Source organism: Sander lucioperca, chromosome 1 (genome assembly GCF_008315115.2).
Source record: "Sander lucioperca isolate FBNREF2018 chromosome 1, SLUC_FBN_1.2, whole genome shotgun sequence".
Classification (NCBI taxonomy): Eukaryota; Metazoa; Chordata; class Actinopteri; order Perciformes; family Percidae; genus Sander; species Sander lucioperca.
The window spans coordinates 31411756-31435968 of record NC_050173.1 but is presented as its reverse complement, the minus strand read 5'-3'; the positions used below and the strand labels follow the sequence as shown (position 1 = coordinate 31435968).

The 24213-nt window shown below is 40.5% G+C and overlaps 1 protein-coding gene and 1 long non-coding RNA gene across 4 annotated transcripts in view; one reads left to right on the top strand and one right to left on the bottom strand.

Moving 5' to 3' along the window:
• tsc22d3 (TSC22 domain family, member 3) overlaps positions 1–24213 on the bottom strand; it is a 34766-nt gene continuing 10553 nt past the window's right edge. The window contains exons 1-3 of one of the 3 annotated variants that reach the window (XM_036002295.1): positions 7186–7571; positions 2269–2320; positions 1–1713 (exon numbers count right to left, since the gene is read on the bottom strand). In XM_036002295.1, the coding sequence (XP_035858188.1) occupies positions 1459–1713; positions 2269–2320; positions 7186–7556 (678 nt within the window). In that variant the 5' untranslated portion in view covers positions 7557–7571 and the 3' untranslated portion in view covers positions 1–1458. Of the gene's footprint in view, positions 1714–2268; positions 2321–2876; positions 3200–7185; positions 7572–24213 lie in introns of those variants that run through there. The other 2 variants (XM_031303050.2, XM_031303048.2) reach the window with 2 other exon arrangements.
• Positions 17382–22304, top strand: LOC116052390. Its single transcript, XR_004105588.2, has 3 exons — positions 17382–17568; positions 21511–21733; positions 21851–22304. It is a non-coding gene; the product is annotated as an uncharacterized LOC116052390 (long non-coding RNA).

Sequence of the window (24213 nt, the reverse complement as noted above, 5' to 3'; positions counted from 1 at the left end):
TATTATGTAAACATAAGGTTTATTGCAAATGTGCAGTTGTATCCAAACACCATAGTGAACAACTTTGAGGATACTTTACAGAAACAATACCGTTATCTTTACAAAACACATAAAAACTTTTCCACTAGCTACAAACAAGACTTCTCCCTGTGAAGTTTTACACATGGTCCTGGTTTGCTCAGTTTCTGTTGGGAGAAAAAAAGAAAGAAAAAAAAACAAAAACAAAAAAAAGGCAAAAAGTCTTTGGTAGCTAGAAAACAACAACAACAACAACAGAGCTCAGTGTGGAAATGTGTTCCTCTCTTACTAAAAAGGACAGGCACTGTTGTCATGCCATCGTTATCAAGTTGGCATCTGAGCAAGAAACAGATATTGGACGACGCTGCTAAAATCAGGAGTGCATCTGCAGCAACAAATGCTGGCTTCTGCTTGCTCACCATCTCCACTACGTTTACTTCAGGATGTTTCAACTTTATGTACATTGTAGTTATCCTTTACTGTGAAGAGCTAGGCAGACAAGGTAGGCAGATATGCCTGTCCCCCAAGACTATTTAAAAAACAAATAAAAAAATCTTGTAAGACCACTCAATGCTCTTATTTTACAAAACAACTGATTTTTGTTCAGAATCGCAAACAAAAAAACAGAAGACATAGCTGGATTAATTCCCCCCATAAGCAGCAAGCCCCAACAGCAGGCAATATGAGATTATATTTTATGAATCATTACAGTTTACTCATCAGTCTACTGCAGCGCTCCACCAGCTCTAATAGGCTATACTGCATTAACCTCCACCTGTTGCCTTAGCTTATTCTGTTGATTATTCTTGTTATGCTTAAATGTACAAGAACACATACATTATAGGTACAGGAAAAGTCCTCATCATGTGGCTGAAATGTGTGGCTGGGAGTCCTCGAAACTTGTATTTTGAGAACGGACAAATCCACACAATGGGGTTTTTCTCGTTGAGACATGGAGGACCACCTCAGATGAGTCTCCTCTGGGTGAGTGGGGAGCACCCTCCCCAACACTTTCCAAGTTAGCAGCGGCAGGGCCAGCCCAATCAACACCTCCTCACCCCCCCCTCTCTGGAGCAAAGGGTGTTTGTTGGAAGGGCAGGGAAAGCCCCCTTGCGGTCTGAAAGCAAGCGCTCGTTGGTGTCTAGCCAGCCCTCTCTCTATTCGTAGCACTTTGGTCTACACAGAGAGACTACGACAAAGAGTTGGACGGTATCAGAGGACGGGCCTGACACCGCCCCAGTCAGAGCGTCCTAAGTTCTGTTTTGTGCTTATCAATGTCAACAGTTCTTTTGTGTCCCATCGATCATTTACAGCCCCGATGCGTCACCTTCACTCTTACGAAGGGTTCTCGGCGGAGGCGATTTTTGTAACGCTTACGTTCAAATGGAGGTCCATTACTGTAAAGAAACAGTGGCTCTGCCCGCCCCAAGGCAGAGCCACTTATACAGCAGAGCCAGTGCTGAGGCTGCAGGGCTGGTCTGCGGTCACCTGGGAGCTCACATTGTCCAGGGGTAACAGCGTGTCTGTCGGGATGCGAGACTGGAACTTCTCCAGCTGCTCTGGACTGGCCAGATTTTTCAGCAGGTAGTTCTCCCTCTCGAGCTGGTTGTTCTTCTCCGCCAGCTCTTTGATCTGCTCTTTGAGGACCTCCACCTCCTCACGCACCGCGTACATCAGGTGGTTCTTGACAAGATCCTGTCATAATAAGAAGAACAGCTGGATCAGTTTAGATATAGAAACAGAGAAATGATAATGTTGAACTGCTTGGCTGCACAGCTGATGCATGTGCTAAAAAAAATTATGGTGTTTGCGGTCAGTATTTCTTATACACCATTTTGTCCATTTACTGGCATGGATCTACAGTGAAGTATACATGTTACAACAGACTATTGGTGTTTTCAATAATTGTAAGCTGCCAAAATGTCTCTGTTTATTTTGTACTTCCTGCCATCATCTTCTGCACTTGTTTTCTACTTTATCACATGAATAAAGCATACACTAGTCTATGCTGCCTTCACATCACAGGGACGTTCATAGAGAGATGCTTTTGTGCAGGATGCATTGGGGAAACTGCATTTTGAGGAGGTCAGTGGGTTATAGCTTTTACACTGTGCACGCTGATGTACAAAACGTTTCTTCAGGACATAATGGAATCTGTCAACTGCATTTTGAACATAAAAGACATGCATGTACTTTATAGTGCAACCTATTCTCATGTCTTTGTGTGGCGTTTGTCATATCTCGGCTTACCATCGCCTGTTCAATCTTGTTGTCGATGGCCACAACGCTAGCACCAGAGGCACTGCAGAAGACAAGGAAAAGAGGCCATTATTTAACAGTTCAACTTACTTAACTTCAACTCGACCCCAAACTATTAGGAAAACAAACATATTGCGGATTAATGAATTCGTTGGTAGACAGTGAAACAGAAAGCTTGCAAAAGAGAAAGGAAAAGCTGTTTACTCTGCCGTCATTTTAAGTATTGCTTTGAGAGTATGGTCAGGCTTTTATTTAGGTTATAGCGTGAGTGTATGAGGAACTGATACAGTAGCCTACATAGCTCCGCGCACATATCTGTTCAAAGTCCAAACAGACAGCAGCAAAGAGAAAGGTAGTTGGGCAGAGAGCATTTGGAGGCAATGTGAAATTTCAAAGTATATCAGACATTGCACACGAGAGCATTTGTTATAAACCGCTATATGGAAATATAGAAAAATAGTAACGTAATTAGCTGGAGGCCTGTAGCAACGTCAGAATGAGAATAGGCTCGTGCTCCGATGTATAGTAATCATTATTAAGTAATCATTATTAACGAAATAATGCATTTCTAAAATATGGCGACTGTGTCGGATATTTACCTGTTGTCAAGTTTGACAGATACAACGTCTCCTCCGAGTAACGAGGAGAAAAACGAGATTGAGAAGTTATGCAGCTGGTAGACGGCCACCTCCATGGGTGTTTTACCGAACATCTCCGCGCTCATGTTGAGTACCAGACTCGTTTGGATTACGCTTCTCGCCACGTTTGCGACTGGTTGGTCACCTAACTGTATATCCGGATTTGTTTCGTCTTTCGTAGCGATGCACTAACTCGCTGCTGCTAGCTGAGCGCAATGCTGTGTCGAGGTATAAGCTTCGCCGGTTTAAACAAGCGACTGTCTGATGCTATTTCTGCCACCGGCTTCTATTTAAATGACTTGCCTCCTGACGTCATCTGACGCGTACATGCAGGTGGCGGGTCAGATTTGATGGTGCCTTTCCGCGCCATAGGAAAAACTGGATTTATGAACTGGACCATGATGAATGCATCCCACCTCAAACTTTTACACAATAAACATTGAGGGAGAGATAACAAAGTACGATCAGTCACGTAATAATACTCAAGTATTTACGAGGCTGGCTCTTTTGCTCTATTGCTATTTTGTGAGACTTTGATTTTTATTCAACTGGTGGGGGAGGCGGTGTTCTTTGTGTTGATGCTATTGTGCAGAAGATTGAAATATAACAAATAACACCATATCATATGATGCAATGGTGTATACAACCTACAATTATAAAATATATATAAAATGCCTAATATTAGGTTAATGCATTCATTTCAGGGAACTACTGTATTTTAAATAATTAATTACTTGATATTTACATTTTTCATGATACACATACTACAGATTATAAATATAAAAGTGATGTAGTTCTACGACGGGCTCTCTTAAAGTAGCCCATGCGTCTTGATAGTATGATAGATTTCTTTTTGGATGGATCTCATAAAAAAAACAATCAAAGACAAAAACAACTCAGTGTTATCAATTATTTTTATATTATTAAAACAATCCATTTGTCATTGTTATGCTGCAAAGCAAAGTGCAAAGTACACCTCTCAAACAGTTATTTTATAAAACAAAACATTAAAAAATTATTTTTGGTATTAAAAAAATAAATTTTAGGTTGCATTAAGCTTACTATAAGTAAACAAAAGGGATCCTAGAAAAAACGAGTTTTTTAAAGAAGCATTTGAATGCTGCATTACATATGCCCTGCTTCTGAACTTTTCCTCTACCACTGGCTTCTGCAGTTAACCCACAGACCCAAATCCGTACTCGATGCAATCGACAACATCATAACAACCACCGAAACAAATGTCACAGTAGGTCTGCAGAAATAAGTCACTAGTGTCGGCAATAAATGAAACCTCGAATTGTCAAAAAAACAACTAAAAAAAAAGGCAATTTTACAGTATGTTTTCTTTAAATATGTAATTTAAAAGTATTAATTTGTTCTTGATTTGCCAAGTACACACTTGTAAAACTGTCCTTAATTAGTAGGCTGCATGCTATAACGGAATGTCCTGCAACAACCTCTCTCCCTGCCAATTTCCACTCAGTCTATGTCTGAACTCTATCGGTCTCTAGTGGTGAAAATGTCTAGTACACCGGCCCGTAGGGGACAATATTAATATTAATAACAAAGGCTCTGTTCACGGACACAGTGTTTACCACGGAATTTTTTGTACACCTTTTCCTGCCTCCATAAATCAACAACTCCAGGTTGTTTTTTTCTTCTTAGAAAACATATAGAAAATTCTCAAAGGACAATCTACATCCATTTGTTTATACATTCGTTCATCCATTCATTCATTCATTTATGTATTTAATACTGATCACATATGCCATAGCCTACAACTTGTTTTTTTGTTTAGTTTTTATCACACTGTAGTTCCTTCTAATGTCTGGACTAAACAACAAAGCAGGCAAGGATATTTTAGGGGAACACAGATTGTAGTGCACATGTTCTGTGTACCACCACTTAGGCTATATTTAGTATAAATATCCACTCATTGGGAGGGCATACAGGAATCTGTCTGGCTTTAAACCTGAAGACTGCTCTCTGGTGTAGGCTATGACCTCTTGCACTTTGTCTTTTGAACTTGCATGTTACAACATGTGGCGCAACTGTACTGAGCATCCTGCAAAGTGTGATAAACAAGTTTTAGTAGAAGCTGACCACAGAAGACACAGAGAAAAACACACCTGCTATTATCTGTTATCTTTCTTTTCACCGCATTTCCAACTGAGTACTGGCAAGTACACTTTTTAAGTGAGGCATTCATGCAGGTTTTAATAGCTTTAATGTAATTGCTAAGCACCTCTCAGCTGTCACATTATGTTCCTTTTTTCTGTTACATTTTTTTGATCCAATACTGGTAAGCCAATTAAATTTCTATTAGCGAGTCTCTGTTGTATAATGTTTTTCTTCCAAAGCACTAACGACATGGAGAACATCACCAGCTAGAATTTAAATTCTCTTCGGAGTGGGTCTTATTTTATGTGTATAAAAATGAAATGGTTTTCCATGCAAATTTCCTAAAAGGTTGCACTGTACAGGAAACTTAAATTATACTAAATGACCCAGAGCCCTCACTATAGCAAACTAAGGTCTGCCACATTTTGTTGTAGAAAAAGGAGTTCTGTTATGTAAAATGGGGAGAGTGGAAAGGCTGACTTTTGGTAGGCCTAACAAGGCTAAGCAGAAAGCACATTGACTGGGTATTAGAGCCCATAGTGCCTGTCGTCTCAGATTTCGTGCTGTGACAGTACAGCTGCCAGGTTTAATAGCAGGCCCTGTTCTGGCAATGAGGGGCTGGTGAATTACCTTGCCCCGCTGTGATAGTCTCACTTAGGAGGGGGGAGTCACACAGATTACCTGTAGCTGTCCTCAGATGCACAGATAGAAACAACAGACAGTGGGAAGGCTTCCTGGACGGATCAAGTAAAATATACCTAATGAGCCATATGCAGTAAGATGACAGTGTAAACTGGATGCTCATAACCTTCCTGCTTTGCCTGCATAATTCACAGTTTAAAAACTGCTCCAACACAAATCTTAACAAGTGAAAGATATTTACACGCAGCTTAAGCAAGTCTAGTTTAAATTGCATCTGCATGTTTCTTAACAGTTTATGTACCACAGATATTGACCAGTGCTGCCTTCTCAAGAAATTAAGCCCTTCATATTGCTCTGGAACTCTTACTGCCTGACCATGTTTGGCGCGTGCCATATCCAGTGAGTCACTATTCAGCTAGGCGATGGGCCACGGTCTCCATCAGATGTCCCTTGTGCAAGAGCCAACTGCGTTATATAATTCTGATTCATCTGCACCAATGGCTGAAGAAGAGTGAGGCTGAGATGCGTTATTTTTGGGTTTTGATCAAATTCGAGATGAACTCAGTACAGCCCAATAAGAAACACAGGTAGTCAAATGCGCAGAGAAAACAAAATCTATCAGTTTGAGATCACTTCTTGGTCAAAAAGATGCCTTTCTCTTCTTTTTACTGCGTGTGTCCCATCTGCATTTTTTTATAATTAGGAATGTATGAGAGTGTGGCCTGAGAACACACAGCCCTGCCTTAGGCTGCAGCCAGAGGCTGTCTCAGTGGAAGCTGTCAGTGTGAGCAACAGGAGCGGTTACAACCAATGAATACTGAACACTCCACATACACTGGGACACCCAGAGGCACTCATTATTATCACATCACCTATAAGCCACCATTAATAGAAACAAGGTACTTCGCCGTGGTCTTGCTCATAAGGTTTTTCAATGAATTTAACAGGCTGGCAATTTCTGCCCTTGGAATGCATGTATAGCTTCATGTGATAGCTTGTATCTAACATGCAATACATGCAGAACCTGATGAAAGGACTGACATTTTTATTCAAGGGCTAGTAGCGAAATCACTTTCTGCCTCCTGTAAATTCTGCGGCCAACAATCAGTGGAAATCCAAAAGATGACTTTTAACATCATGATCATTAAGGTTTATGTCAGAGAAATAAAGATGTGTTAAAGTGGCACAACATCTCTTTAAACACAGCTGATACAGAAAAGATGATGCTGCAGCATCATTTACTGTTTTCTTCTCTATTTGGCAAGATTGAACATTATAAAAAACAGTTTCCAACGCTGCCATATGTGTGAATTATAATCCAAGCCATTTCATGACAATACTGCATCTAAAACACAACATAATTTAGACACTGACACACTGCCGTTACCAGCCATCTTCTCCTGAACTGTCTTTAATGTGCACATCTGTCACTGACACGCCATCATGCCAGATATCCACTCACACACAAGACAAACTCTCTGACTATCCTCTGCTGTTCCCCACTTACCGCCGTTCTGGCCTCTTAAACAGACTCGGTGAGTAAGGGGGCGAGTAGCTCATAGCTCTCTCAGGATAGCTGAAGTGCTGGTAATGGCAGCAGAATCTGTGGGACGGTTCGGCCAGGCGGAGGGCGCACACCGTCCTGGGAGAGGGTGGTATAGACCCAATAGTGGGACGCGTCTGAGAGTGTCCCATCTTGGCTTCCAAATGAAGCGTCAGGAGCCCTTTGACTGTTTGCTCCCTGTTCTGCTGTTGTTTGTTCTCAACAACTGTTTTCTCAAAGCACAAAGAGACAATTGACTGGCGTGCTGGCGATACCTCTGGATAAGCAGCCATAACTGTGAGTGCCATGCTCTGACTGGCACTTGTATGATGCATCTCGAATCCAGTGGAACACAATGCCCGAGAGTCACAATGAAAATGCACCAATTGTTTCATCTCTTTGCTGCTGGAGCGTCTGTTTCAGGCAGACAAAGCAAAATATCAAGTGTACCTGAACAATCATCATGCCTATCTCCATACCTCATTCAATCAGTGGTAATAAGTGTAATAAAACACATCGTCGGGCCATTGTTCCATGATGTGAAATAGACTTGTTCGACATCTAATGACCTTATCGGGCACCAGATTTTCCAGGACTCTAAAGGCAGCCAAATAAGAGCAAACATCATAGTGTTTGCTCACTTATATGGAATGGTTTTGGAGCGCTTCAGAGAAATTGTTACACTGCTCAGAACTGTGTGTGTAAAACCAAGCTGAGGCAGATAAATTAGCTCAGTGGTACTTTATGTAACATTTCAGATTGTGTGTGTAGCATTCACAATCCCCTAAACACTTTTAAGGCCTAGTGGGTTTGTCTTTGTCTTTTGTTTCAGAAAGCCTCTTTTGTCTTGAGGGGTGTAATTAATATAGTAATGTTTGGAGAGCTAATTGCCACTGGTAAAGGTGCAACAGCAAAAGTAAGTTACTCTCGCCATGATTAATTGCATTTGCTCTCAAGTTTTGACAGTTCTGTGTAAATGTCTGAAACCTCTGTCTGCATTTTTTCCCATCTTTTTGGCAAGTGAAAGGTTTTGACATTTGATACGGTATTTTGATGCACAGCAGGTGTGGTGTTACATGACAGACAGTCGTGTTTCTGCATGTTGTCAAAGGTGAATTCTTTGTTTTGTAACATTTGCTAATTGGCATCTATCACTAGATAAGATTTACTGTAATGTCAAATATTGTATTATTAAGATATCAATTCAATAGGCAAAGGTATAATGAACTAAATGTCAAGCAATAATACGGAGCTTCAGATCAGAAGTGTGAGTCTACAGTATACCTTAAGATTATTAATTACTGCAGCCTACAGTTAAAGATAATTTGGTCGGGTGAATATTATTGTACCACACACCTTCTCAAGTCAACAAAATGTAATTTATATTTTCTTGTTATGGTGGAATTTCAGGTTCACTCAGTTCAGTTTCTAACACTCAATCACTGATCACAATCATTACTCAGGGTTATTTGCCGGGGACAGCAGAGGGAATGGATGGCTTGCACTGGGCATGTTTACACCCGTCATGTCAGGAGCAATTCATTTAAAATTGAGAACATTTAATCCTTTTGTATTCAGCTTAGTCATTCACACTCAGGTGGATGTTTTTCTTTTTCTTTTTCTTCTTTCATTGTCTCCAATTTCTTGGGGTGTTACATGAAAAGACATGTATTCGTCTTAATGTAGCACTTATGATATCCAGAAAAAAGTTTTTTTGCCTCCAGCAAGAGACAAGATAGCTGAAACCTTCCCTCTAATGAAACCAATGGGTAACATCGTAGATACTGTATGTTTCTTTACAGTATTGTAAACCACAGGGTGCTTCTTGTTTTTATTTTTCTGCCACACAAGTGGCGCCATGTAATTACATGTGCCAGACAATTATCTTCTCACACATATGACCAATACTGTCTGTGTAAACATGAGAAGGCACACACACACACACACACACACACACACACACACACACACACACACACACACAGACACATCCAGGAGAACAGCAAGAGTGATTGACAAGGCTTTTAATCGTGTTATCATGTTGTGTTAGCGGGGACAGCAATTTAGTTCCCAGAATCTCTGAAGAAAGGGAGAATGAGGGGTAAAGAGAAAAATAAATGTGACTTTTGCTGTCATACCATTTCATGATGCCAGTGATGTCACACAGCCTAAACAACCAGGTATTAAACCTGATTATATACTGTATTAGCTTAAGAGTTTAAAAACAGTAGCCTATGTTGTGGACGCAGCATTTATTATGAGTCTGCGCTGCTGTGTTAAGCAGTTTGGCTAAATGTTGGTTACAGACGGCAAAGGAGCAACTTTTTAATAGGCTGTACTTAGCTACAGAAAGGCTTTAATTATGATTTGCATGGCAGGAAACATAGCATAGCATTTTTCCCCCTGTATATCCCTAAAGGCAGCTGTTACAAAATCAGAGGACACCGCGACCAGGTGTGTGTGTGTGTGTGTGTGTGTGTGTGTGTGTGTGTGTGTGTTTGTACTTTTCAGCATCTGTGCGGAACTGAAACTCATTAGTCCCTTGATGGAAGATCTCGTTCTATCTGCCTAGGTGACATGATTAACTTTGTTCATTACCACCACAAAAGACTCACTTGTCTTGATTTGATTCCTCGAGACAACACAAGGGCCACTGTATTGCTTCATTTCTACTTAATTTCAGTTCATACAAAGTGATTATAAGTGAATACACAGTAGCCTTCACTGAAACTAATAGCAGTTTACAGCAGGGCACACAGTACTGTAGCTAATGGTGCTGTGTGCAGTATATTGCAGTTAACAAGCTTGGGGACTTGGCAGCATCTGGCACCAGGCTGTGATTCAGCAGACAGCTTCAGGCCATAATGTAAAGATTTACCTTGTGCTATAACGAAGAGAATGTCCTGGCTAAATTTACTGTGAAATACTGACGTAGACCAAGAGGAGTGTGTCCGGGGAATATCACAGTATGGTGAACTCCTGTCAGGCCACAATTATCCCCCCAACCCAACATCCCCCTAAAAAGAAATAACAGTATATTCTAGCCAATAGCCCATAGGATTCCCATCTGTGTTTTTTAGTGCAAACAGGTGTACACACACAAGATTGTCTGCTATGGAAAACCACGGATTAGACTCTCAGGATGCAATTAAGTGATCTCACTAATGGCTCTGTGGATGCTCTACAAAAGGTCAAAGGTTGTGGATGCAATTGGCCATGCAGTGTTAAATAGCAGTGGACTCTGTTATTACAGTAGCTATGTCATAGCCCTTTGACTCTGTTCAAACTCTGTTCGGGTCCCCTATATTACTATAAACTTTTATGAGAAAACTGTTGAATTGATCATTATTTTTTTTCTGTCTGGTGTAATTAGATACACACAACCTATTTGTGTTTCTAATCTAAAATATATATTAGTGTATATTTCTGGAATTAAAATCAGGGTATGCATGTATGCATGCTATTTACTTACATACAGTACAAAGCATGAAAAGTGATATTCAAAAGACATGAATCCAAATCACACTGAGTGGCAGTGGCTGCCACTTTGCATGGCACCTGTGATATTTACACTGTTGGCTGGATCATGTCCCAGAACAAAAGGTTACAGAGTTCACTGCCATCTGTCTATATTCATCTGCCTATGTTACTTTAGTGTAGCTGTCGTAGTTGGTGTGGTTGTGTGTATCTATGTCTAATCTGAGTCACTTTCAGCCGCAGAATGCTGACATCCCACTAATGGGTACATACTGCACCGAAATCCTGACTGTCATGGCACTGGGAAAAGGAAATCTACTGTACAGTATGTGCTGTGAAGTTGATTGATACACATAGAATCGCTCCAAGGCAGAGCAATGGGTTATACCGCACTATCAGCTCTAAGTTGGCAGGTTTTATTTTTCATTGCAAACAGTGTCATCTGTTGAGCTTCAATGTGCTACAATTTTAACATCAACAAGTCATTACAAAAACGTTTTTGGAACTCTATGTTCATCATGAGCAAAAAGGATGTCACTAAGAAGGTTTGTGGCATCTGTGCTGTATATAAATATATCTGCTAAGTGAAGGCTGATCATCTTTATATGGCAGCATATGTGCTATAAGTGAATATATCTGCTGATTAATGGCTGGGCATCTTTATAGCCCTTCCACTTAATTGCTTTACAGCACAAAACAGTAAAGAGGGAAAATGACAGAGAAAATCAAAGACGTTTGAAAAAGTGAATTTGATTGAGGAAGAAGAAAAAGGGTGATTAAACGCCCTTGGCTGCATATAACATCCTGAGTACCTCTCTTTTTTTTGTTTAACCTTTTTTTTTTCTTTTTCTAAAGAATACCTTATTTTAATATTACCACCTTCTTTCAATTCATTTCTACCTCTCAAACTCTCCCTCTCTTCATCTTCCAACTTTCCTCAACCTTTTCCAGCTGTGTGTCTGGCTCAGCCTGCAGCTGTGTGACCGAAGTCACCAGCAACTGGGACAACACTGGAGGGAGCTGGGCCCACGATGGACCGTCCCCTGATGTGCGTTTGTGTGCTTGCATGTGTTTTTGTTATGCCCGTGTGTATGTCGATGCGTGTGGTTCGCCACACGCTCGCATACGTGGATTCTCATGCACGTCTGGCCTTGTCAGCACAATCTGGATTTAACTGGATGATAGGCACCCTGCTTACTATCGCTGTCGGTGTCATCCAAACACAGAATCGTTCCCACAGACTCCAGCAGGCTCTTCCGCTGAGCATTAAAGCTAATCCTCTGTCACCTGCGAGATGACGGTGGAATAACAACTAATTTCCCACGGATAATTTGAGACAAGTCATTAGCGGTCATTGCTGCTGAAGAAAAGCGCTTTTACGGCTTAAACAGCTCCACAAATGAACATCATATGTTCCTTCATGTTCATAATGTCTTCCAATTTCTTCACCATTTCTCCCAGTACAGGGTTTATATGTATGCATGTATATAGATTTCTTTACAGTTTTGTTGTTTTGTTGTTGCCTGCATGTGGATAAACAAGATTACCATGTTTGTATTCTTATGTTAAAATGATCCATGTCCAGTATTGGATATGTATACATAGGGTGATGATTTGCTGTTGTTCTAAACCTCCAGTCCACCTTTTTTTTTAATTAAAAAACAATTCTTCCAGTAGAAGTACAAGTCATATATACAAAAACTTTTTCAAAAAACTAAGAATTTACTTATATTTATTGTATTTTGTCATACATTTCCTAAAACTTTATATGTTACATTTTAATTTTGTGCCATCTGTCAATCCCTTTCTGCCCTGGGGTGCCTCACATCTCCACAACTTCATAATACAATCTAAGATTAAGTTTTATGATGAATCATGCTGGTGAAATTTTGTCAACTACAAAAATGTATCTATTTCAAGTAGAAAGAAAAATTCAAATATTTAGGTGTATAGGCCTATATTACTTGTTTCCTTGTAAAGTCACTTGAGATAGCAGTGACCAGGCTGTGTTTCTACCAAGTTGCTCATGATGACAACTTTATTTTTTAGAACCACATTGTAGTATACAGATACTGGGGACCATAACGCCCTCAAAAAAAAGCAATGCTTTTAAAGGGTAACATTTATATGATATCCTGATTAGATTGTACTTTATATGTGATCTATAGACAATAGAATAGAAAGGACATGGACCACTCCAGCTGCCCCCCCCCCCCTTGTGTATTACTTGGGGCAACGCTATTGAAAACTTGGATTGATTGCCTCAGACATAGCATCGGTGCAGTCGGACAGCAAGCTACGATGCGTTCATAATGTAAATATGCACATAAAATTACCCCAGCTATAACTGTTGTTGAATTAAAACCATTCACATGCCACTTTTTACATTCTCTCAAAGGGGAACCAGTTATAACTCAAAGTGCAGCTGTGAAGTGGTGCACCAGGGATCTCATGTATATTCAGCACCTCGTATAATTCTCCCTTTCAAATAGCATCACAAATTAAAACCATTGAACTCTGGTGTCTGAAAAACCACAGGGGCAATAGGGCTGTGCAGTCCCACAGAGGTAAAGTGTGGATCACATGCAAACAGAGAGGAGGGTCAAAGAGTGAGAGAACACAATGTACGCAATGTTTCCTCAGCCTGTCTGCATGGTGAGGGTCCCCTACCGACAGAGGACAGGCAGAGACGGATGAGGACAGGGCCAGATGTGCAGACCCCGTTCTACTGAGTCTTAAAAGAAAATATGTTGGAATTTAATAGAAGAAAGCTTCAAGAAAAGTTAATGAGAAGGTAGCCCCATCTCCTTCAGGAGAACAACTGAAATGTGTATCCAGATGTCGGGCACCCGTGTGAAGACTGTAAAACGAATACATTCGGGCTATAAACACACATATTACATCATAACTCTCACTGCTAAATTTTGGAAAGTTAATGAGGACTTATTATTGTTAATTGCAATGCACTATAAAAAAGTAATAGAAGTAATTGCAGCCTTGAGGATGCTTCTTCTTTATGTTCAACCCCTGATATAGTATATAAAGTTCTAATCTGTCTAAGTATTTAATGTATTGTATGGTTAAATAATGTAATAACATAGCATCACATTACATTATCACCATATCACCAGGTGATATGTTAAAATATACAATTATTTATGTTCAAAAGTATTATTACATAATGTTTCTTGATGTAATGTAATAACATTGCATGTACATATATGCACTTACTTATGCAAGTGATAAAAGTAGATCTTTATCTGCCTACATGGCTATTGATTAACTAAGAACCATTTATTTGTCTCCTCTCTGCTGTGCTGTTGAACTGTGTAGAGTGCATCATGTCAATGGCATTGGGTCTTTGTTATAATTATTTGACTGACTGTTTTTTTTTATATTTAAGTCATATGGAACGCCCTTAATATCAACATATATTTGATTTGATTTGGTTATTGTGTCTGTAGCATCTATATCTATTACCACTAGCCATGAAAAACAGGAAGCTAACATGGGCTAGCAGTTACAGTTATGTAGCCTGATCATGATTCAGGTTCTCCCTATTTTTTGAAGGGAATAAAACATTCTCCAGGCCTCTAAATATTCAACTCTCTTGTTTTTCCTTGTGACTGATATCAGTTCAGAAGGAGTTTTAGTGTAACACAAGAGCACTATTTCAGGATGTGAGTCAGCCAGGGGAAGGAGCAACATCAAAAGCTGGTGCATGATCCAAATAAACTGGGAACAAAGTGATATGTGCAGTGCTGAGCTGAGAGGTTGTTTGGGAGTTTACAGGAACCCAGCCTATCCTGCCTTCAAAAAGCCAAAAAGGCTACCTCTCACACAAAGACGCAAGTCTTATAAGCTTTACTGATTGGTCATTTGAAGGTTGTTGTTTTGTTTTTTCTTGGTCATGCTCCGTTTGTAGACATGCAGCAAGGTCAATAAGAAGGGAACAGATCGGAACTTGACGTCAGGATATTTGGTGACTTGTTGTCAGAAGTCAGAAAATCTGACAAATACATTGTGAGGTAACATCTTACATCCCATGCACAATAAAATCATGCGATAAACATATAAGCATCCACAGTATCACAAAATGTTGCATTCACTGAGTTTGTGTGGTATTTAGGCTACTTTGTGTTGCTGTTATAAATGAGGAGAGCTTGTCTTTTTGTGATGGGATTCTCCTTGAAAACACTTCCCACCCACAGCTCATGGAGCATGGTGCTTTGTCATAAATGCAAATGTTTGAGCTAAGCAACCAGTTATGCTGTAGCTGCTGAATAATCACACTAATGGTGTCAGTACTTTGCAATTGCGAAAGTCTCATAGGGAACAATTTATGTGCTTTAAATACAAACACATGTAACTGTGAGGGATAAGCTTAAAGCCAGCATTCATTTCACCTCAATTCATTTTCCATAAAAATAAAACGTTCTCTTTAAATTTGGGGATTTTGCAGCAGATGATTGGCTGACAGCAACGTTAAGGTTCAAGCTCTCCTCCGAGAAACAAACAGGAAATACTTCCACTTGAAGTGACTCTTGAACTTGGAGTCAGTCAGAGTACACAAGACAAATTGTCTTTTTTGAGATGTCATTTTCCTGGTCTCGAAGCTGCACAGAAGAGAAAGTAAACATGATCTGCCATCCCAGTCATTATATAAAGGCTTGGGTAAACAATGTACGCTACATTTGCCAACTCCAACGTGTACCCAAGAGGTCCAAAGTTCACTTATAAAACCACAGAACACTCCTGTATCTGTTTTGCACGCACACACGCACCACACAGGTACACTCCCATGCAAGTTAAGGTGTGCATTCAACCATGGACGAGCAACACTGAGAGATTCATATCCATATATGCATGCAAAAAGAACAAACCTGCACCAAGACACGTAGACACACACAGAAATGGACATGCATTTGATGTGCACACAAATTTGAGATCACTGACGTATGCAGACAAAGCACAGACCCACACACACACACATACATATAAGTATACATACATGCAAGCAAGGACGCACAAATACATGCTGCTTTTGTCTCGGTCTTGACGTGTAGATTTACAGCACTTGGCAGGCGGCTGCTCACATTCTTAAATAAAGAAATAAAGAAATTCTGGTCTCTAGTTTGACACCTTTCGTAGGATTGAGCTCTTTTTACGCTGGATTAAATACACTTAAGAAAAAAATGTTTTTGGAGATTTAAAGATTAACACTGCTAGGAGCTCAGATTGAGGGAAAATGGCATACTCAATTCTGAAAATGTCGGGCATCAATCAAAAAATCTGTTTCATAAAGAACAAGAAGAAGAGGATTGCTATGCTTGAGATTTTTTGAAATGAAAGCTGAGTACATAAAATCTCTAATCAGATCTGGCTCATTGGCATAGAAGAGTGCGCAAGAGCTCTTGATTGTTTTGGAGTTTCGCCAGATTTGCCCACGTAAGCACCGTTTGGGAGCCAGTAAGATTTCACCTTATCTTCATACCTAAAGAGTTCAGGCATTGAGGGACAAGATTCCCACCAAGCTTGGTCATGCGTGACTCAGCTTTGTGGCAGCACGGCAAGGTGAGGAAGAAACGAGTACAAAGCATTCAAATGTGTTTCCTGGAAAGCAATTAAAACTACACGGAGGAGATATTAAAGAGGAAGAGACTGGGAGAGGTTTAGGCACTGATCAGCGTATTAATCTTTGGCTTCAACCCCACCATAACACAAAAGCACTCTGCAGCACATCATAAAATGGGAGAAATACGTCAAACTTAGCTGTGTTGTTGCAGAATGATGGCACTCAAAAGCAGGTATGTGCCAGGGTGTTTATCAGAACCAGTTAGAACTAGATCGTAATGTATTATCTGCCCGCAATCAAACCATCTATCCCATCATTTAGTCCAGCAAACTGTGTTGTAACAACATATTCAAAGTATGTAGCCACTTAAATTTAAATTGCCACGTTCCATGTGATCCACGTCATACAAATACGGCACAGATCTTGTGGCCTTTCAGTTCGTTCAATAAGATTTATTGTCATCTTTATAGATTCTCATAAAGATAACTTTTTTTTTTTAAATCATTTTAAGCACTTTCTTTTTTGTTCTTACAATAGATTAACCTGTGAATCGTAAATGAAACAAAAGTCAGTTAAGCAATACCAGCTATTTTGAGGAACTATTTCAGGATTTGCAGAACTGAAACAAAATCGGGTATTTCACAGGTTCCCACACCCACTGGATAACTCCTGATCCACACACACACACACACACACACACACACAAACACACACACACACACACACACACACACACACACACACACACACACACACATACACACACACACCAAGTACATGCACACAGTCAAAAAGAGCAAGTGATTATCTTTGTTTTCCAGCCTATGTGACTGATTGTCTTTTTCACACCAGTTTAATGACCATGGTGTGCTTTCTTGTTGAGACTGTAATTACAACCCGACCGCAGAGAAGTAGCACGGTGTGGCGCCAGCAAGGTAGCTGCCAACCATTACAACATAGACATCCCTCAACAAATCATAATAGTAATAGTAACAGTAATTGTCACTTACGTTTTTAAATATTGTTAATTGAAGTAGCAAATATGGGAATGTGTCTTGATGTGGCTGTGTCACTTTTGTATCTTGCCTGCCACCTTGTGCATAGTCGTTCGTCCTGCTGTCTCTGTCATCCTGGCTTGTTTGTTTGGGTTCTCTTACTCCCTCTTTCTTCTTCTCTGTCTGCACTGCACACCTCCTCTTCTAACAGTTATTGTTATTCCTTTCCTTTCACACAGTCTCTGAGCAGTACATTTCATCTGATTGGAATGCTTCAGGACAGCCTAACCCTGACTCGAGGTAATTATCATGTCTCTGACCTGTCTCGTTATATTCCTAGTTGTTGTCTGGTACATGCTTACCTATTTTTGGCACAGGTGTTGCTGTTGCGCCATGCATGTTCATCTGACAGGGGCACGTGAGTGAGAGACTGTGCTGCATATGGATGCAAGGTTGGAGGGGTCACAGTGAAACAACATCAGTCTTGCACACAATGAATTAAGATGCTGGTGTTTACTCTGCAAGTGTACCGTGTCTGAGCTGTATTCCCGCATAAAGAGTGAGCAGTGAGCATGGCCTTCCATCCTGTTATTAATAAAAATAACACAAAACAGTTAGGGACAGAACATCTTCCATCTGTCCATCAGTGCTGAAAGCAAAGGACAAAATAGGCAGTCACACACACACACACACACACACACACACACACACACACTTTTGTGTGACTACAGAATATTACGGATAATATTACGTATAATGTTTCTTGTTATTTTGATCATCTCTCAGCTCTTCTATCAACGCTGTCTGTCTGTGTGAAAAAATTAACAGTCGGACACACAAATTGACGCAATAACAAAAATCCACGGTGTCGCCTTTCCTCAGTTCACCAGATACTGTGTCTGCGCTCCGCAGCCTGAGGACAGCCCCTTGCTTTGTATCAAAGACTAAGGAAAGAGCTACCAAACACCAAAACAGGAAAATGCAAAAATGAGGAAGAGAAAAAGAGAGGAGGAGAAAGAGGGAGGGAGGAGAGGGCTTTCACAGCTGTTGTTAGGCAGTGTTTCCTCTGATAGGACGCTCTGGCTGTACTCCCAGTTCTTTAGGTAAACTGTCAAACAACATGGTTACCTTGAGATATGAGGGGGGACCATGCTGGTGTGTTTGCAAAACAGAAAGAGCGATAGGGTCTTAATATGGCAAAGACAAGATTTACATTAAATGCTCAAATGACACACTATCTTTCAGCACTGTCGGCTTTGGGTTTATTCAATCAGCAAAACGTTTTACCCAATACTGTATTTGGCCGGTTCCTCCGGTGGGTTAGGAAAATGCTGCCCATTTCAGAGATACACTGTTGTCACGTTTAAACATCAATTTTGAAAGTACAACATTTTATTTGATAGCAACAATACACAGGACAATATGATTAATCATTGTACTATAACTGTAGAAGAGCTGAACAACAGTTACGTATGCCAGATAATCAAAACCCCATCTGTGTTTAGACGATGACACATCTGACAGCTTGTTCAGTGGGATGTTGTGCAGCAGTAATAGTGCAGACATCTGCAAAACGTGTTAGCTTCTTATCATGGGGTCGAGAAGATAAGCTAAATCTAAGTCTTTAATCTGTCTCACTGCACGTCTCATTGTGTTGGTGACAGCAGGTGCTTATGACTGTTTAGACTATCACTGCAGGGCAACAGTTTTGTTAGAATGAATTCACTCTATGTATTGTTGTTACCGTTACGGCCTTGGACAATATGGAAAACATGATTTAAACATGAATGAATCTGTTTTTAACAAAGAATTGTTATTTCAGAACAAATGTGATGGAGATGCTAAGGCCTTGGTTTAAGTGTCACATTCACAGTAATGCTTTAAAATAAGAAATATAATAATCATGACAGTTACAAAATTATCAATTCAAGATAACTACAATAGCATTTTGGAGATTAAAAATGTGGATTCCCAAAAGATACTACACAAAATATTCGCTGTGTGCCCATCCAAGTTGAGCCGTTTCATTGGTGTCCATCTGTCTTGATAAAATGCTAATTCCATTTAAGATGCCAACCTGGGAGGGCAAATGAGAGACTCACCTAAAAAGACAGGCCCCAGGAGAAGAGCTTAGCGATGCTGTTTTCAATGCAGTAGCCTAGATATTATTGCACTCACAGGGACAAGTACTGCCTTGTCTGAATCTGATATCTCTTTCTAAAAAGCATATTTGAATTTCAATAGGAGGAAGTGTCCTTCTTGTCTTTCCGTTTTTATTCTTTTATATCCACCCCTTGCCGGCTGTCACAGAATAACAGCAGGGGACTGTTTTTTATCAGGGTGTTTCTCTGAATTTTCCCACTGATATGAGCTACAATAGCATCCTTTCCTTCAATAGGGCTAGGAAGTGGGCCCATGAACAAATAGAGCCCTAGAAATACACCAAACCACCCACTCAAACCACTAAAGGGATCAGATAACAGCACATTCATTCTGTTTCAAAGTGATGATTCTACCAATAAAATCCTGGAAAAAGCATGGAAGGATTGCCAGTATTTTGCCAACATATCCACTGTTGCGTCTGTCTGTTTGTTATGTAACCTCTGGTGAGAACACAACTCTGCTTTGAAATCAGGAGGAGCTCTCAGCTGTTACTGTAAACCTACAGATTATTCATGCTTGGAGTATCAGAACATTCACCTATTGACCGCTCCAAACTAAAGACGACCCTCATCACCAACATGTTAGAGGATTTACCCTCAGACACATACTGTACGTGTGAGACGGCATGGGCATTCTGATCCATGCATCATGTGGGATATACTTTGATAACATTGTCTTAGTTTCTGTTTGTTTTATATATGTAGGAAAGTATGTTCAATAAAATTGAAAACTAGGCCCTATGTTTGCAGGAAATTTGCTTTACTATATATATATATATATATATATATATATGGCATTCTTGACTTTCTTGTGTGCAGTTCAGCAATTTTATCAAATGCATACAATGAACCTCAAATCCTCTATATGCTAAATAAGCTACATCAGTTGTCTTAACTTTACATTCTGGCTCAACAATCCATACAACAACATTTAAAGAAAAAAAGCTATGTTGTGTAACACCCTGATTCTGTATGTGCACTGTTTCCCTCCCACGCATCGTGACCTGTCATATGAGAGAAACCCGACGGTGATGCATCAGTTAAAACATCAGGGTAGGGCAGCGCTTGTGGAACGGACAGATCGAAATGTGTACGAGAAGGACAAAGAAGAGTCCTGCACCACACAGATAACTATGATTTCCTGTCAAATTCCTGCAGATGGGAGCTACTACTTTAGCAGCATGGAAAAGGATTAATCATAAACTGCTACTTAAATAGCGCTCAAAATTAAAAGCCAGTCTTGTGACAGTCAGTCCGTCCTGCTCAGCTCGAACTCTTCTACAGCAAGACAACCTCCTGACCCCAGCTCACTTCCACACCATCGTCTCACAAGTACTAAAAAGGTTGTGACCTCGAGTGTTACATAAGTTTCTCTCTTTTCTCTCTCCCTGCTGGAGCTGTGCAGGCTCTACTTCCTCTTATATGACACCTTGTACAGACTAGCAATAAATAGGCCTTTGTGTGCATTGCAGGCCTCTAAAAGACTTGTGTCAGGGACGTGGATGGCAGCCTGGATGGAATCTGTGTGGAATACATGAAGAAAGGGAGGGAAAGCATTTCAGCATTCGTCAACATTCCTCCCAGAGTCCCACACTTTCTTGGCGTTTGCTTCGCTGGTTCCTAAGCCCAGCAACTATTACTTTACTGCAGAAGCATCCACATGCTTTCAGAGAGTCGTTGTTTAGCCTAATCCCCGACTGTGTAAACACCACAGCATGCAAACATAATGATGATCTGTGACTCATTCCTCTCCATGACAACATACTGGAAGGAACGCAGAAAGAGGTCATATACTGTAATGTCACTGGTGCTAATTGCTCTGTATGATTGCACAGTAAGATGGCAGGGGATTGAGGCATAAGGCCCCTTCAGATAGGACCGGCCGGGGCCGCTCCATGGTACAACTGCCTCTTTTAAACACAGTGACACAAAGACAGAAGTGAGCTCTTGGACAGGATGCATCTTGTTATTTTCGCTCATTTGAGTCTGCTAGTCTCTCCCTCTCTCCCTGCTGGGGAACGGCCAGAAAAAAATCACTGAAACTTGGCAAAGAATTATTTTTCTCTTTTCTTTCTCGCAGGCTCTTGTCTGACAGAAAGGCATCCACAAAGAGAAAAAGAGCTTGGCAGAACAGCTCCACCTTTTCAGTCTGCCAATGGGACTGAACAGGTCCTCAGTCCAGAGAACTGACCTGATTTTAAGAGCCACGGTTGTACGCAATAAATAGCTGATATAAACAGCTTTATTTCTACATGGTCTGCGACTCACCGTGATAATTGCATGGTCATCCCAGATGAAAAATGGTACATTAGGAGGTTCACTGCATCACATTTCTTTGTTTTCCTCTTTTTCTTTGTTTGTTTGTTTGGGCCCTTTATTTTATTTGTATTTTTTTCACTTTCTTTCTCCCCTTCTCACAGAGCCCCTCTTCAGTTGGGCAGGAGCACTTGAAGCCAATGAGTTTGGAAATTTGGACGCGCCAGTAACAAACAGGAAACCATATTCATTACACTAAAGTCAGAGTTTGATTATGGTTCATGGGGATTTGCCAGTCATTTGGGCTTTTTTTAGAGCATGTATACTGTTAACTGTAATTCAGACTGGCAGTTATATTACATTCAATTTCTGCCAAGCTCTGCCTCTGCCGACAGAAGGAAAAAAAACGTTTTCTTGATTTAGCAAAGAAGTTTATTGCATACTTGGATTCATCTGATGAAACAAACTCATTGCACCAAAGCGTGAGCAGGTTGCCTAAGATGTTCTCTCAGCTAGACAGCTGTGTGAAGTCTCTCGCTTTATTTTTCTAATTCTCTCAATGTTGTGCAAAAGCCCAGTTTAATGATGCAATTATGGATGACAGTACAGCATAGGAGTTCCCAGACAAGGGGGGGGTGTAGAGGTGACTTGTCTTTCAAAATTAGCTAAACACTTCAGAAAGCTTTAATTGAACTAAATGTTAAAACACCATTCAGGTGCTGTAGATTAAATTAAGGATATGATTGTGTGATTGGAAGCAGATGTCAGTCTCCAGAATCAATCTAATTACACATTTAATTAAACACCCGCATTAGATAATTGTTTAACGGGCCAAGTCAACATAATGCTGCTTAACTGAGTTTGACATTATGCTCCCTGTGTTCTTTCATGGGTCTTACTGTAATACCAAACTAATTACCATTTTGCTCATTTCATGACAGGAGAGTCATGTTTGGGAAACTTTTGGCTCTTAAATTACACATCCACCCCAAGAGCTCAAAATTGTTTACCAGGGAACACAGAAGTAAAAGTCAGAAAAGAAAAACAAAGCATGTTGCCAAACCGCAAATGTCCAGTAACTAATAAAATATGCGATTGGTCCTAGTGCTGTAACCTTTCCTGTGTTTTGGAAAGCATGTCTTCATGACCTGCAGAGGTTCAGAGAAGTAATTGTTTTCTTTCCCAGAGACTCTCTGAGCACTTCTCAGTAATGGGCTATGGCAACACCGTTGCTAAAGTATGTCTAATACTAGCTCTGTGCCCTGCAGGGGAAAAGACATCATAAGAATGTGTGTGTGTGTGTGTGTGTATGTGTGTGTGTGTGTGTGTGTGTGTGTGTGTGTGTGTGTGTGTGTGTGTGTGTGTGTGTGTGTGCGTGTGTGTGTGTGTGTGCGTGCGTGCGTGCATGCGTGTTTACTCATGGATATTTCATAAGGCTGTACAGATTTCTGTGTTCTGAGCTGAGAAAAGATGAGTTCCGATGTGCATCCTAATTTTCCTGCATTTTAGTCTTTTTCTCTTCACTGTGCATGTGTGTCACTGTGTGTGTGTGTGTGTGTGTGTCTGTGTGTGTGTGTGTGTGTGTGTGTGTGTGTGTGTGTGTGTGTGTGTGTGTGTGTGTGTGTGTGTGTGTGCACCCAGGGTACATTATGTACCCAACCTGCGTGTGAATAGTGCCCAGGGAGAATAAGATAGGCTAATGATAGGCCTGGCTCAGGCCCTCTCCACAAAAGCACTGTCTGGCTGCTTTGTGTAGCAGACTATTGTGCTAAGAAAAAAAGTCACTCAGTGTGGGACAACAGCACTTGGGATTATGAAACAGGCATCCAGAGAGAAAAAGATGATCAGTCCTTTTAAGAAATGCTGCAAAAAAGTGAAAGTTTTTGTTGAGTTTTTAGCTCTTACTTTGGATGCATATAAAACATCAGTCAAGCTTTTACATATTCAGGCAGCTGAATTACTTCTTTACGGATTTGGAGAAAGGGGCAGTACGCTCAGCCTGTGTGGTATGGAGAGTGCAAGTCTAATAACTCAACATTATTTCAGCTTCCCTGCATCTACACCATGAACTACACTGGAGACAATTCACATATTTTCCGTTCCCTGACTAAAGGTGCAGGTTGTCGTGTGTGAGCTGCAGTCTGATGAAAAGCAAACCAAAGTTTACTAATCCCTAATATCAATGTTATGCAAGCTGTACTGTCTAATGCCGATTTAAAGAGTGTAATTATAACATATTGACTGTTTGACACTATTACTCACTCTCAAGTACAGGGCTGTGTGCGTGTGGGCGTGTGTCTGATGGCAAGTGTTGACAGGCTGCCTTATTATCTAAGTAGGCGCCATAGCAATGGTCCAAACAGATAAGGCAGCTAGCACAAGCCATGGTCACTCCAACGTCTTGCCTTCCCTCAGACTTATGTAATTCCAATGGCTGGCAACTAGAACAACTAAGATGGAGAGATGGAGAAAGAAAGAAGACAGAGAAAGATGGAGGACAAAACAAGGATAAGGAGAGAGGGAAGAG